The sequence below is a fragment of the Phocoena sinus genome, chromosome 12, assembly GCF_008692025.1.
Source record: "Phocoena sinus isolate mPhoSin1 chromosome 12, mPhoSin1.pri, whole genome shotgun sequence".
Lineage (NCBI taxonomy): Eukaryota > Metazoa > Chordata > Mammalia > Artiodactyla > Phocoenidae > Phocoena > Phocoena sinus.
In genome coordinates this window covers 44,223,257-44,238,578 of record NC_045774.1, presented here as the reverse complement: position 1 = coordinate 44,238,578, position 15,322 = coordinate 44,223,257, and the positions used below count along the sequence as shown (strand labels likewise).

Genomic DNA, 15,322 nt, shown 5'->3' with positions numbered 1-15,322 from the left:
GGGTTTTGGTGGAACAGTTTTTCTGTGTGTAAAGCTTAATGATTATAGGACTCGATCTTGATTCAGAGGCTTGTTCTCTTGAACTAAATTCAGTAATCACCTCATTCCCGGTGAGCTGTCCGCCCTCTAAGGAGGTGGAGGGCCAAAGCTTTCATGAGCACAGTCTGTGAGTTTGATGTTGGGAGAGACATCGAGAGCAGCCTGGCACTGTTAACATGTCACAGCTGCACAAACCCTGTTATGTCCACGCGGTGGTCATCTAGCCCATTTTTGATAGTCGAGTGACATCAGCCCCTTGCCTTGAGGATGGAAGTCAATGAGTCCTTCTCATCCAACCCCTGAGCTATTTGATTAGATCCTCAACCAAGGCTCATAATCCGTATTTCAACTCATAAACTGAATTTCATCTATTAATGCCCACAAAAGGAGAAAAAGGGGAGGGGAAAAGCAAGGGTACAACGATGACACACCTCCTGCTCCCACAGTGCCCAAGACAGCTGGCTGTCTGGTTCAGGCAGGTCACTCTGGTGTCACAGGCCAAGAGGTTAGATACAGTGCAGGTTAGTGAGCCTTGGGAACCTGTGCCCACTGTCCTGGTCCCTGCGGCACTGGAGTGTTTGGTCTCATAGCATAGCAGTGTGGGCAGAAGCGTACGTGGAATAGCTTCTCCCTTTCCTCCAAATTCCCGCTTTTCCTCACGCTGACAAAGACATCTTAACCTGTCTTGGGAATGAAAATGAATCTGAGATGTTCCCACAACAATTTCAGCTGTGAGAGAGTAAAAAACAGGAAGACTGTGCTAACCAAAATATTCTTAACTGAGGGAAAGGACATACAAACCTATGCAACCATTTTGTGAATTAACAGAACTTTGACTTTATTCCTTATATATCCTTAATAATTTGACATGAAGACGTGAGGGGCATTAAGTAGCATTTAAAGGGCTAGACATCTGGCCCTTGCAGAGAGTTTTCTCCTAATTCACCCGTGACACTTCTTCATTCCAAAATATAGTTGACTCTTGAACAACTCAGGGGTTAGGGACACTTACCCTCGTGAAGTCAAAAATCTGAGTATAACTTTATGGTCGCCCTCCCTACCTGGGGTTCCTCCCCATCTGAGGTTCTGCGTCTGTGGATTCAGCCAACTGCAGATCACAGATCACGCACTGCTGTAGTATTTACTATTGAAAAATATACATGTATAAGTGGACTCATGCAGTTCAAACCCATGTTGCTCAAGGGTTGACAGTAATCCGCTCTATTTTTAGATCATTCATTCATTCAACAAACATTTATTGAGTGCCTGCAATATGCTGGACATTGTGCTTAGTGGACACTAAGGAACAAGGCAGCTGTGTTGCATAACCTCATACACAGCTTACAAATGGGAGGAGTGGGGACTCAGAATCAGGCAGTTACCCGTACTCTGCACAAGAGTAATTATGACCATTTGAAAAGTACTTTCTTAACATTAAACTGAAATCTGACTCCATGTATTGGTTCTGTTGGATTCCTCCTTGTACCGAGGGTTCTCTAGAGGACTCTGAGTTTACGTTCCCCCTCAGAGCAGACCGGTTGCTCCTGATCGCAGTATGCGGGAGTGAGATAGGGAGTGAGATAGCTGTGAGGGTGTGACGTGGAAAGAACAGCAGGAGCTGGATTCCACCGGGACTCCTGAGGAGAAGTGCAGAGAACACCTCTCAGAGCTGTCAGTCCAAGGGACAAGAGGCTGGGGCATTTGTTCACTGTCTCCTGACCCTGTTGACTGAGGCTTGCCATGTGGGCTCCAGAGGCTCTCAGAGAAAGGGAATGGCACAGGTGAGCTTGAGGTAGGATGCTGCTGTTTAGCACAGCTGTGTCTGGGATCAGCCACGGACCAAGGGGATGTGACATGGGTCCTCAAAAGTGTCTGCCCGGGCACAGCAGAGTCAAAAATGACATCGGTGCCAAGGAAGGGCTCAAGTGTAATTCTACCCTAGGGCCAAACAGGATTAATCAAATCCCTCTCCTCCCAGAGACCCTAGAGTGTGCCAGGCCTGTGCTTCCGAGTTTCTCTAAGATAAGCACACTGTGTCCTCACGTGATCTGATTTTTTTATTCTTCTCTTCACCCTGGCTGTTCTTAACATTGTACTGAAGTTTGTCTGAAATTGTATGAAGATTGAATGCGGGGCTCTAGGGAACCAGATCACAGATTTGCAAAGGCACTATTGTGTGGAGCACTTCATGGTATTCCAGTGTCAGGTTGATGGTTTTGAAATTCAGTGACATTGATAATTTAAATTGTGACTTTTTCATAATCTGTTTCATATTTGGGATATGGTCTAATTTTCACATTTAAAAAAATAAATATTTTTTAATAAAGTGCTTAACTATGGATATCCTTTTTTAACTTTCTTGTAGTAGCCTTGTAGCTGAAGCCTTCTTTAACAGGTGATGATAGGCTGTAGTGGAGTGATTCTGAATTGAAATAAAAGCCGCTTTAAGTAGCGAAACCAAAATCTAGTCTCTCTTCAGCCAAGTTTCTGTGTATGTCACATAAACGAGGCATCAATTTGTTCCCAGTTTAAATTTTTGTTCTTTTTAGGAAAATATTATTTTTATGATAACTACTTTGACCTGCCTGGAGCTCTTTTGTGTGCCAGAGTGGTGGACTCTTTAACAAAGGTGAGTGGGGACTCATTTTTTAGAAACTGTGCAGTGTATTTAGCTATAAATCAGAGGACTTAATTATATATGTCTTTTGAGTTGAGATTTTACTTAGTTTCCTCTTTGTGGTTTCAGAGGTGACTGAGGAGGAAAAACATAGAGAATTTGGTCAAAATATTTTTGGAAAATTAAATAGCGACCATCCCTTCTCCCTCCCCGACCCCACCAACGATAAACCTGTTCAGCAGCAGGGGGTGCGATAGTCTAGAAAAAGAAAATACCAAACCTGCATATGGGAAGAATATTTCTTGGTTTCATTAGCAGAATTTTTAAAAATAAATAAAAGAAGTTTAAGGAAATTCCATGTGTCCTTTTAAGCACTGTAAATAGTATAAAACCAGAAAAATGAGGTGAAATTTTTAAATTCATCATTCTGGGCATAGTTTAATGCATATAGACTTTTTCCTTGTCCTATGTATCAGGATTAAATAGATCTCTGGTTATATCAGTTTATACCTAGAGTTTAGGACCTATGAACAGAAAATGGTTTTATGGCAGAATCACTTTCCTTTTTGCATATATTGTCTTTAAAAATCACAATGATAGTGTTTCTGATAGGACTAGATAATGGTTTATTTTTGAATCAGAATTAATTTGTATGCTTGTGAAAGTTTCTGTTGAGCAATAGTTCTGGCTTATAGAAGTTATTATGAGATGGAGTCAGTTTCTCATTTTATAGTGGTTATATACAAATGCACCAGTCTTTAAATTGGACTTTATATAATTTAATAATATATAGTAGTTGGTCTTTGTTTAGATAGAAGGACACTGGTTAATGTTTCCAAGGAAGCACAGGGTTATAACGTTGTATAATTGTTTACTTGCTTTCTGGTTTAAAAAAAACTTAGTAAAAATGATTTGAATTTTGGATTAGGAACCTCCTTAATAATAGAGACTTGCTCCTCTTTTATACTGAAACTCAAGTAAATGTGCACAGAATTCTACAGTAACCAGCTTTTGAGGTTTTAAGGCTTCAGGTCTCTTAGCTCCACTGATGCCATGGTACATGAAGTTACACATTCTGGTACCTCACAGGCTATAACATTGTAGATTTTCTCATGTGTTAAAAATATTCTATAATGTTTAGATTTTATAATGAGTGGAAATTTTAATTTTATTTGGGTTATGTGAGTTATATTAATATTTAGTCATGTATATATCTCTCTGTATCAGTGATTTTCATGGAAAATTTCTTTCTAAAATCACATTTAGAAAAATGAGAAGTTTTTATCTGTTATGTTTTCTAAAACATGAATCCCTATTTTAGAATACAGTGATATTATAGTTTGTCAGGTGTTTTCTGTTATGCTTAAAAACAAAATTACTACATGTATCACATTTGGATTTTCTTTTTTCTTTAGCAGAACAATGGTCAAAAACCGTTTGATTTTTGGAAGGACATAGTTGCTGGTATACAACATAATTATAAAATGTCAGCTTTTAAAGGTGAGTAACGTGAAGAGAGACTTTAGATGTTTGTTCAATGCTGTGTATCTAATGAATTACTTAGAAGTTACCTATTTTTCTGTGTTCCTTAATTAAGATTTAATTTGGTGTTAAATATTGCCATAAAGTTGATACTGGTTATATTTTAAGAGGTTCTTTTATTCATGTCTGTTTTGTGGCCATAATGGCCAGTATCCTAAGATATGCCGTCTTTTACATGCTTACCAGTAGGGTCATTTTGTGGGTTCCCCAGAATTTGCTGTTTCCTGGCTTGGGAATGAAGGTTGGTGACACTTGTAATCGTTAGTATTGTAATTATAGACAGATAGGGAAAGTGAAAATTCTATTCTTATTGCTTAAAAACAGGACCGGCTCACCTAGAATGGGAGCAGAGATATCACCAACCCAAGCCTAGGGTTTTACGGTTCCATCCACAGGTTTGCTTGGGTTACACAGAGAGATTGCTTCTAAGGAATTAAGAGATGCCTTTATAGTATGTTACCCTGATGACTTGAACCAGACTGCCCTAATTCAGTCAATGGACCGATGGATGCTCAAGAGCAGTGTTTTTCAGCTGAGAAAAATGTTGCCTTTTGATGGACATAAAAATTGCTTGCCTTCCTTTTAATGTAGTGTAAGCCATCAAAATAATCCTAAATATTATGACTAAAAACATGTCAAGGCAATAAATAGTAACTACAGAATATTTGTTCAGACTACATATTTCTCTCCTGCCTGCTTCTTTCCTTCCCAGAAGAACATAACTACGTTTGGGTGATTGTCTTACTTTTCTAATCCCAGCCACCAGCCCTTCACCCTGGCTTGTAGATCACATATGGTTGTTTGATAGCTTTTCACAGTCCACACTGAGTGCTTGGGTGTGTGGGAATGCCCATCTCCGGTAGGAGGGCATAACCATGACACCTATAAAAGCTACCCACCACTTTATCGTTTTACTTTTTATTAACTTTGTAAAATGAAAAGCCTTACAAAAACGGTTGAGAATAGCAAATTGCTGGTGTCAGATAAATTCAGCATAATAATCTATTCATGTTATTTTATTGCATTGTAAATAAGGAGTAGATAAAACATTTTGTGAGGCACGGCTTAAAAGTTTTAAACAGCAACATAAAAATACAGTACAGAGCATAAATAAATAACGTCGTTTCATTTCTAGTCACATTTTGAAATCCTTCACATCAATTATAATTTCACTGGAATGGAAGGCCCAAGGTACATATGCTAATGCTCTGTAAACCCACAAAATCATATTACATAAGACTGAATAAGGAATTAAAGCAAATTAATCACACTTCTGTCAAATAAATAGAATAGGTCAGACATCATTTGTTTGACCTATCCTATTCATATAGACATCGTCTGTATACCCTTCACTACCCAAGTTGTGAAGGGTATACAGAAAGCTTTCCTGCAACCACAGAAGAGTTTGAAAAGGTTCATGACTAAAGCACCTTGCATTTCAGATTATTTTTAATATAATATTTTGGGTTTTTTATGAGAGCTGTAGAAAGTCTATATGCACCTGTATACTTGAATAGATATTGATGAAGGAGACCACATAAGCCTTTGAGTAATGCGCCATCAGAAAGATCTTAGGGTATACAATGTCTTTTAAATTTGGATATTCAAGTATTTAAGTCCCATAAATATACATGACACCTCCTGAATGTTTCCTAGAAATTCTCCTGTTAATCGTTAGAAACAGGCTTATTTTAAAAGGAAATGCTGAATTTCTAAAATCAAATTTAACATGATTTAGAATCACATTTCAGGGTTTTTTAAGATCATTTTATTTTTTTAGCTTAGCAGTACTTTTATGGTAGAATTTTTAAATACTGAAGGAGTTCACAGAAAACTTTAGAGAGACTTAGGATTGCTGACTAGAAACTCGAGAGGGTTTTCACATATTGTACACTATGTCTGAAAGCTCAAATCTGTATTTTGGAAAACTAAAATTAGTCACTTTTTTTCAGCCTACCTCCATATGCATTTTGTGGGGTGGGGTGGAGTTGGGGAATGCCTTTTCAGGCAGATTCATATTAGCTCGGTGGGAATATGCTCACATTGGAGCCACTAAGAATCCTGAGAAAGAGGAGTGGACATACTCAGAGGAGTATAGCCCATTCGACTCTGCGTTGGGCAGCTGGAGCCACACCTGGTCATTTTCTGTGAGATCGATTATGGCACTCCCTGAAGCCTGATCTAGGTAGCCTTTGATGTACTCATCATAGGTGTACATTACAGGGGTGCCGTTCTTATACAGGCCCACCCAAGCATGGGTCCCTTTCACATGCACGTGGTAGGAGAAGTAATATATTCCTGGAATCCTACAGGTAAAGATTCCAGTTCTTGGGTCATAATGCTGTTGCCTGTTATATAAAATTTTATCAAATGGGATAGGAGTACCTATAGTTGGGTAAGCTTTGGAGAGAATAACAGTGAAAGCAGACACAGGCATTCCTGTTACTCCCTGGTTGGCACCAACAAAAGGCCTCTGGCCTGCCTTCACAAAGCCCTCTGGCAGGACTGCTTGGCCTGGGGGGCCTGGGGGCCCCGGGCGCCCTGGGAGGCCAGGCTCTCCAGCGTGCCCTCTTGGACCTGGTGGCCCAGTGGGTCCATTGAGACCTTTAGTTGCTATGCCAGCTGGACCAGGAGGACCCGGAGTTCCTGGATCCCCTTTGGATCCAGGGAATCCTGGAATGCCTGGTGGCCCGATGGGACCTCTGGTACCTGGAGTTCCAGGGGCACCTCTTGGCCCAGCCTCACCATTGTGCCCAGGCACTCCCTTAGCTCCTGTTGGGCCCTCAGGGCCTGGGAGGCCAGGACGTCCTCTAATTCCAGGGTCACCTTTTGGGCCCGGCAACCCTGGGTTACCCTTGGGACCACTGAGACCCGGTTCTCCTGGGTACCCGGGTTTTCCATCTAACCCAGAGGAGCCCCTTTCTCCCTTAGCCCCAGGGTATCCTGCAGGCCCGACTGGCCCCATCTCACCTTTAGGGCCTGGGATCCCGTGGTTGCCTGGAATGCCTTTTGGTCCTTGGGGTCCCATATTCCCAGGGGGTCCAGTCAGACCTGGTTCCCCAGGATGACCTGCTGGGCCTTGTTCCCCTTTGGCACCCGGACCCCCTGGAAGGCCTACAGGTCCTCTTTGTCCTTTCAGGCCTGGCAAGCCTGGTTTCCCAAAGCCAGGAGCCCCTGGGGGCCCAGCTATTCCTGGAGCCCCAGGGTGACCTTTTGTCCCTGGAACCCCTGGCTGGCCTGGGGCTCCAGGGGCTCCTGGCTTTCCAGTACCTTCTGGTCCTTGTTCCCCAGGGGGACCTTGGGGGCCTGGTGGGCCAGTTGGCCCCCTTTCACCTGGAAAGCCTCGATCACCTTTGATACCTGGCTGTCCTGGAAACCCATTTTTACCGCTTTTCCCCACTCCAGGGGGGCCCGGTGGTCCCATGGGACCCTGAGGACCTGGGAGGCCCCTGTCACCAGGGTGGCCAGGAGCACCATATCCCGTTTCCCCTTTCTGTCCATTCATACCAGGGACTCCTGGTGCACCCTTTTCTCCAGGAAAGCCTCTGGGTCCCTGGGCTCCTGGAGGTCCCTGTGGCCCAGGTTTTCCTGAAACAGAAATTCCAGCTGGGCCGGGAATTCCAGGTGGCCCTGGCGGGCCCCGTAGTCCTGGTAAACCAGCTGGTCCAATATCTCCCTTTGGTCCGTATGGTCCTCTCTTCCCTGGTTTTCCTGGGAGTCCTGGCAGACCTGGCTTCCCAGTGGCTGATGGTCCCGGCGGTCCTGGCAACCCTGGCTCTCCTTGGGGTCCAGGACTTCCATAGCCTGGTTTTCCTGGTGGCCCAGATGGACCTGGGTGCCCTCGAGGTCCAGCAGGGCCTGGTGGACCAGGAATACCTTCCTCTCCTCTTACTGATATACCTACAAGACATGCCCAGTACACATACCGGGTCCGGGTTGGGGGTGGTTAGTAATGCTAAGGAATCATTGCTTCTCAAAATATAAATGAGGACAGGACATTGCAGTATCAGTCAGACCATTTTGGAAGACTGGTCTTAAATGGTTTGACAGTACATTTTGTATTGTTTTAAAAAACACTGCTAGAGAAGATGATTTCACAAGATCATGGCTACCGTGGTACTTCCATTGCATCCTAACGATCCATGAAAATAAGCTGGGATTGAAGAATTCATTTAGAATAAGAGTGCGTTGGAGGTAAATTTATCACATTTATTTTAGGAAAATCATCTACCTAGAAAGGAAGGGGGAAAAAAAGGCATTTGACAGATAAAGAAGGAAAAGGCAAGTACAGAATAAATGGGAACAAGTTTAAGAACTATAACAACTTTCCCTCAAAAAAGCTATCCTATAAGATAAGGGACAGATGCAGTCTGTTTTAATTTACGTCTGCCATGACCCTACTGAACAGTTTAGATTTAGGATGACTTTTTTTTTTTTTTTAACCTCAGTACATACCGTGAGCTCGTACATTCTCCATCATTGACTTAACATTGAAACAAGGAATTAGAGAATTAATGGGCAACTTACATACAGTAGTGTTAAAGCGCTACTTTATAAAGTTTTCTTTGGTTAATGCAAATATTGTTGATTTCATAGTCTGTGGGTTCATTTGAGCTAAGTACTTATACTGATATAATAAATTTAAACTAAAAAATTACTTATTCAGTGCCTGTGATGCGAAGCATGCTATTGAGCGACAAGTATAGGAAAAGCTCAAAACACCTCCTATAAGAGCTTTAATCACAAAGAGAATAAAACAAGTGTCTATCTGATAAGTGCTTTAAGAGGTGTCCAGGGTTTTAGTTTTAGTCAGTCTAAGGTGGGATGTAACAGACATTGCTGGCATTAGGATATACCATTACGGAAGCGTTACTATGTCAAAGAATCTTTAGGCAGCATTATCATAAGCCTCTAGATAAAATAGTCTTTTTTTTCTCAGAGAAATTCTTTGATAGCTAGCAAAGATGGTAATGAAATTGCTTATGTTTCTAAATATCTACTTGCAGGATTTATATTAAAATTAATTTAATGTTTAATAAATTTTCAGAAATATAGTTAGAATGCCTGTGTATACTATTTAGATTCTTATGTTGTCAGAAAACAGTTCATAGTAATGATAGTTTTAGTAGATGTCGCAGTAGTCAAATAGTTTGGTCAAAACCGTGAAAATGACTTATAACTGTGATTTTTGAGCTACATCTTTTTTGTACAGAAAGTATTAATATGCTTAAACTCCATTTAACTAAATCTTTAATGGCTTTAAATATCAAAATGAAGACTAAAATGGAATTGATATTAAATGAATTGAATTGTAAATTGCCTTTGAAAATGTATTTTCATGGATATAGTTTCTTTTAACTATTAGTTGTTGGCACATTTAAAATCTTTCATATTAATTAACTGGCATGTAAGAAGTAGTCAGCCAACAGTAGTTGAGAATATTATACTCTTGGGTAGAGGTGTTCATGATATTTGAAAAACATTTGATAACAAATGAAACAAAATACAGAGCAGAATCATTAAAACAGATATACTGAAATAGGAAATTCATTTGGGTATCTTTATATTTTGTACTAACTAGAAGTTATATTTCATTTGCAAACAAATGTGTGGAGTTTTATTTACTCATAGATTGTAAGAAAATGACATCAGGAAAAAGACTACGAAAAAATTAATTTATGGAAGAGATTTCCATGTGTTTACACATGTATTGTTGGTTGACTTTAGTGTACATATATGATATGTCTGTATGTATAAATGAGCATTGATACATTGCAAATAGGATAAATGAATAAGTAAAGGATTTCTTTTAATGATTTGGAATAAAATAGGACATTTTTAAAAATGCACACCATATCAAATTGGGGTTTGCTTCAGAATCTTATAAAGATCATGTCTGTACTAAAAATAATTGTCTTGGTCTGGTTGGAAATCTGTTCAACTGTTAAAGTAGAGAGGAAAAGCAAGCAAGTCTTACTGAGAATGACTGCATTGAGCACCATTTGAGACTGGAACTCCAAAGACAGTGATCTCTATCACTTAGAATGTTACCCTAATAGGTTCTCCACCTCTCCAGTACATGAAAGAATGTGATTTCTGTTGTATCCTTGAGGGACACAAGCCCTTGTTTGTAGCTTGATAGGGTGGCACCATCCTCAAAGAATAACGATTACCCACTAGAGAAGTTTCTTAAATGCACACAAAGTGGTTGATTGTGTCAGAATATGGCACTTGTGTGTCCACCAGTTGTGGAACTCTGCAGCATAATTTAGTGTGTTTTGGACTGAGTTCTCTTTTAACCTGTTTGAACAGATGTGCCTAGGAATTGCTCAGGAGTTCTTTGTACATCTGTTATCAACTCATTGTTTTGCTTGTGTAAATTGTGGGCTTTTATCTTCGTTTGACTGCCAGTGGATAATAATGTTTTTGAGTTTCCACCTTGTATTGTCAAGTAGACTAAGGTGGATTTCATAGTTAAAATACAGTTTCTAAACTTTTCATTTGTTAACAAGATATACATTTTCATTTTTTTCTACAAAAAAAAATGATGCCGTACATTATGGTGAAAAGATAGAAAATATTTTAACCTTCTAAAAGTGGTGGTGCATTTTATTTTAATTCACAACTGTTCCTTATGGTCTTGTAAGCTACGAAGAGTCTGAATTTGTGATCATAGAGTGTATGTTTGTCATAGCATTTCAAATTTCATTTGTTGCTTCGAGTAAAGTATCATGTTTTCTTATTTTTTATTCTTTTTTCCTAACTTTTTTCTTTCTTATGTTTTATTTGTATTTTGAGACATTCAAGAGAATCTGTTGAGTACTTGTGCATTTAGTTTTGATCATTAAGCTACCTTTCAAGAAACATTTAAAATTTCGTCTTTCTTTTTTAAAAAGACAATGCTATACATTGAATTTGCTAATTACAGTATAAAATATGTAAGCATAATGAAAAAATACTATGGAAAAGAAATTTGAATCCTACAATCAGTTCATATTACTCGGTGTAATTCTGTAGTGTAACGGGCAGTTTGTGCCAGATAGCTATTAAATGGAATTAGTGAATATGAAACCTGATAGTTGCCCTTCTTTGAGGATCTGTTAGTACTTTACATACATTATATCAGTACTCTTCATAGTAGCCAAGAAAGCTGAGCAGGTGGAGGATAGATTCAAGAACAAAGTTAAAACTTGTCTAAGGCTACACCACCAGCACACCACCATTACTATAGTAGTAGTAAGAGGAGGAGGAGGAGAGAAGTAGAAATAGAAGTAGAAGTAATGGAAGTAGTATGAGAAGTAGAAGTAGTAGTAGTAGTAGTAGTAGTAGTAGAAGTAATAGCTAACACTTAAGCACTTTACATATTAACTCATTTAAGTTTCAGAACAGCCCTTGAAAGAGGTGCTCCTTGTTATACAAATGAGGGAACTAAAGCACAGAGAGGATAAATAACTTACTCAAGGTTGCATAGCTAGTTTGAAGCAGTTAGGTCTGTGCACTTAACTACTAAACTTAACAAAAATGCATTTAAAAATTATGAGAATTGCTGCTTCGTTTGCCTATTAAATTTCTTTGGAGAGCATCTCATTTTATTTGATAATTAAGACTCAATTTTGTATGTATTTGTAAGCTAGCAAAATGAATTTTAAAAGTAAATATGTGTAAGCATTTAGATATATAAACCTGCTACTCTTTTTGTATATAATTGGCAATTATTTTTAGTTAAAACATCTTAAACATTAATTTGATTGGATTAATATGTCTAGATTATGGGTAGTTATTTGTGCAAAAGCATCATTGAGGGAAAAAATTTCTATACCTAAAATTTCCTAATATTCTTCAGGTATATCTTTCTGCTATACTTGTGTGAAGGATATGAATGTTCTTGAATAGACCTACTTTTTCCATAAATCCTTTTGGGCTAATTGAGGAGTTTGAAGATAAATTTAACGCCAAATAAAATTTAAAACATTTTGTTAAAGAGATCATTAAGATTGTAGAAAACAAAAACCCACTAGTTAATAGAGCAAAACATATAGGTCAGTTTACCTTTACTCTTTATGGCATAAGGGATGAAGAATTGTGTCTTGGTGTTGGATGGTGGGCCTTTTATGCCTGTAGGTATTTGGTATCGCTCATAAAATACTCCATGGACCAAGTTCAAGGATATTAGCAGCAGAAGGGCTATTTGTGGCAGCATGTTCTCAGTTGGATTCTGAAAAACAATAATTTCATATAGCTTCATTACTGACCTGTTTCGTTTTTCTGATGTTTCACAGATGAATTCTTTAAATAGTTATCTACTTTTTTTAACCTTATCCTATATATTCTGAATATATTCCATAAATTAATGAGAGTTATAATTTTGTTAATTATACAAGCATATGTCTTAGTTGTTTTTGAAAACCACATTCAGGTAATCAAGTGAAAATAAAGTTATTTAAATAAAAGAAACACAGAAACTGTAATTGGATGTCTGTATTAAATAATTCAAGATCTTTGATGTAGACTGAAGTTACCAATAGTCTCAAATACACTGAAATTCAGATTAGGACATGTTTTTACAAATATAGTTTAATTAGGACTATTTTTAATAGACTGATTCAAATTAAACTTTCTGAGTGCACTTTAGTGGAAAGCCATTTTTTTAAATCACAAAAAACAAATAATTAATTGAAGCTTGTTTCCAAATAAGCTAACATGGAAGTCCACCAGTCATAGACTTACCTGGATGCTGGAAGTTCCTGGAGTTGGTTTCTTACCAGCTCTCTGTGCCTTCCTCTGTTCCCCGGGGGGAGCTGTCATGCAGTATTTATGTTGCTTTTCTCTTACTACATGAGGTTACCCAGAGTTTAAGCTCCTCCCCCTGCCCCAGAGGTAAAAAGCACAAATTATGATGGAAAGTTCTATTGGGCAGGCATACAAGATCAGGTTGGGCTCTCTTTTTCCTTGTTTTCTTATTGAAAAATAAACTCTTTGTCTTAAATATATATTAATAGTTTTAACCATGCACCATCTTTTTCTGTGATTTTATTTTAGAAGTTATTACTCAGATGTTTAGGTTAGTTCATAATGGGATGACCCTATCCCCTTTATATTTTTAGAAAGCACATTCTTGTGTTAGTTGGTTGAAAATACTTGGTAGTATATAAAAGTAGGGGAAGAAGTCTTTTGGAGGGGAGTGTGGATTTAAACCATCATCTAAATTTACTTCGGTTATTATATGAAGCCATTAATGTGTCCGTGAATGTTTCTAAATTTTTGTGAAAATAGCTTACTCCAATTCTTATTTTTAGGCTTGAGAGAAACACACGGGTGAAAATGTAGATATGCAGTCCTGTATTTCAGAATTTTAATATAAGTCCTCAGCCATTAATAAGAGAAATATTAACTGTTAGCATATAAATGTTTCAGTGTTTGCATAGTATTTAAAATTTTTTAGACAGAGGCAAAATATCCATGAATTTGATAGTAGAGTTAGCAATAATTACCCTGAATTTATTTATTATTCTGAGTGTGTGACTTTTTTTTATTGGAGTATAATTGCTTTACAATGTTGTGTTAGTTTCTGCTGTAGAACAAAGTGAATCAGCTATATGTATACATATATCCCCTCCCTCTTGAGCCTCCCTTCCCCCCCCACCGACCCCCATCCCACCCCTCTAGGTCATCACAGAGCACCAAGCTGAGTGGACTTGTAGACACGGGGGGGAAGGGGAGGGTGGGATGAATTGAGAGAGTAGCATTGACATATATACACTACCATGTGTAAAATAGATAGCTAGTGGGAAGCTGCTGTATTGCACCCTGAAGGATTTAAATTCATTGTTTACAACACTATACTGTGTTCAGTAAATGGCTTCAGATTTTATTGCTTAATTTTGGGTTTTACTTTAGAGTTGCAGTGGAGATTACAAAAACCCTTAACTTGATAAGGTCCTATCATGTCCATTTAAATAAGGTTGCTGTATTCATTTCATAAGAAAAATAATCTTCAGACTTTGCTTTTGGCTTTTTAAAAGTATTATTGGTTTACCTTGCAGTTTCGTTCAGGGATCTTGAATCAGCTCGATTAGAAACGTTTTTTCCCCCAAAGATGAAAGTAAATGTTATCATTGTAATTTTCAGTGGTTAGCATTCTCTTTAACAATGTTAGGAGACTCTTTAAATCAATTTTCAGGATCCTAAAGAGTTTAATAACAGGAAGTTGAGAGGCCAAATTCTGATTCTTACTAAATTTCATCATTTTGGAGCTAAATCACATCAACTGTACACGTAAAGTAGGTGAGAAGGAAAATTCCATAATAGGTATAGATACGTCTTTTTAAAAAATCTCTGCAGAATTAAAGTGGTATGGATTCAGGATTGATCAGTAATTGAATGTTTGACCAGTAGGTGAAATAAGGGTTTGTTCTTTTTCTTCCCTTCCTCCTCCCCTGCATATAATTTTCTGTATATATTTTGAACTAAGCCTTGTATAGCACCTTGTAGAAATGTAAGTGGATAACTCATCTCACTGCCTTCCTTTCTTCTCTCACTTTTAAACCTTTTATTGGTTGCCATATTTAAAAACTTACAATGTTATTGGTTGCCATATTTAAAAATTTACAATGTCTTACATGTCTCTATATAATATTCACAGATATATATGAAATATGGCTTTTATATCAGTTCAGATTTACAGAAGAATTGGAAAGATTATATTTTCTAATCATTCTTTTTTTATTGAAGTATAGTTGATTTCCAGTGTTGTGTTAATTTCTGCTGTACAGCAAAGTGATTCAGTTATACACATATATACATTCTTTTTAAATATTCTTTTCCATTATGGTTTATCAGAAGATAATGAATATGGTTCCCTGTGCTATACAGTAGGAACTTGTTGTTTAACATTCTGTATATTCTGATCATTCTTTCATCATTGAAAATGATCTATGCAATAGTTTTTGTAATTATACTATTACTCTACTACATCTGTAAGAGACCACAAAGATAAGTGAGAGAAGTGGCTGCCTTCTATCTACTATGGTTCATTTGGAAAAGATTTTGAAAAAGTAGGTGAGGTAACATTATGGATGCCCTTGAATATTAGGCTGTAGAATTTGTTTTAAAAGTATTTATTAG

At 38.0% G+C, this 15,322-nt stretch overlaps 2 protein-coding genes across 5 annotated transcripts in view; one reads left to right on the top strand and one right to left on the bottom strand.

Moving 5' to 3' along the window:
- Window positions 1-15,322, top strand: part of NT5DC1 (5'-nucleotidase domain containing 1) — a 127,716-nt gene that overhangs the window by 12,494 nt on the left and 99,900 nt on the right. For 3 of the 4 annotated variants that reach the window (XM_032651194.1, XM_032651196.1, XM_032651197.1), the window contains exons 5-6: window positions 2,589-2,668; window positions 4,072-4,156. In XM_032651194.1, coding sequence (XP_032507085.1) covers window positions 2,589-2,668; window positions 4,072-4,156 — 165 coding nt within the window. The remainder of the gene's footprint in view (window positions 1-2,588; window positions 2,669-4,071; window positions 4,157-15,322) is intronic. The other variant, XM_032651195.1, reaches the window with a different exon arrangement.
- COL10A1 (collagen type X alpha 1 chain) lies at window positions 6,211-12,996 on the bottom strand. Its single transcript, XM_032651192.1, has 3 exons — window positions 12,926-12,996; window positions 12,248-12,413; window positions 6,211-8,098 (listed from the first exon to the last, which is right to left on the bottom strand). The coding sequence occupies exons 2-3, from the start codon at window positions 12,396-12,398 to the stop codon at window positions 6,237-6,239; spliced, it is 2,013 nt and encodes a 670-aa protein (XP_032507083.1). The 5' UTR covers window positions 12,399-12,413; window positions 12,926-12,996; the 3' UTR covers window positions 6,211-6,236.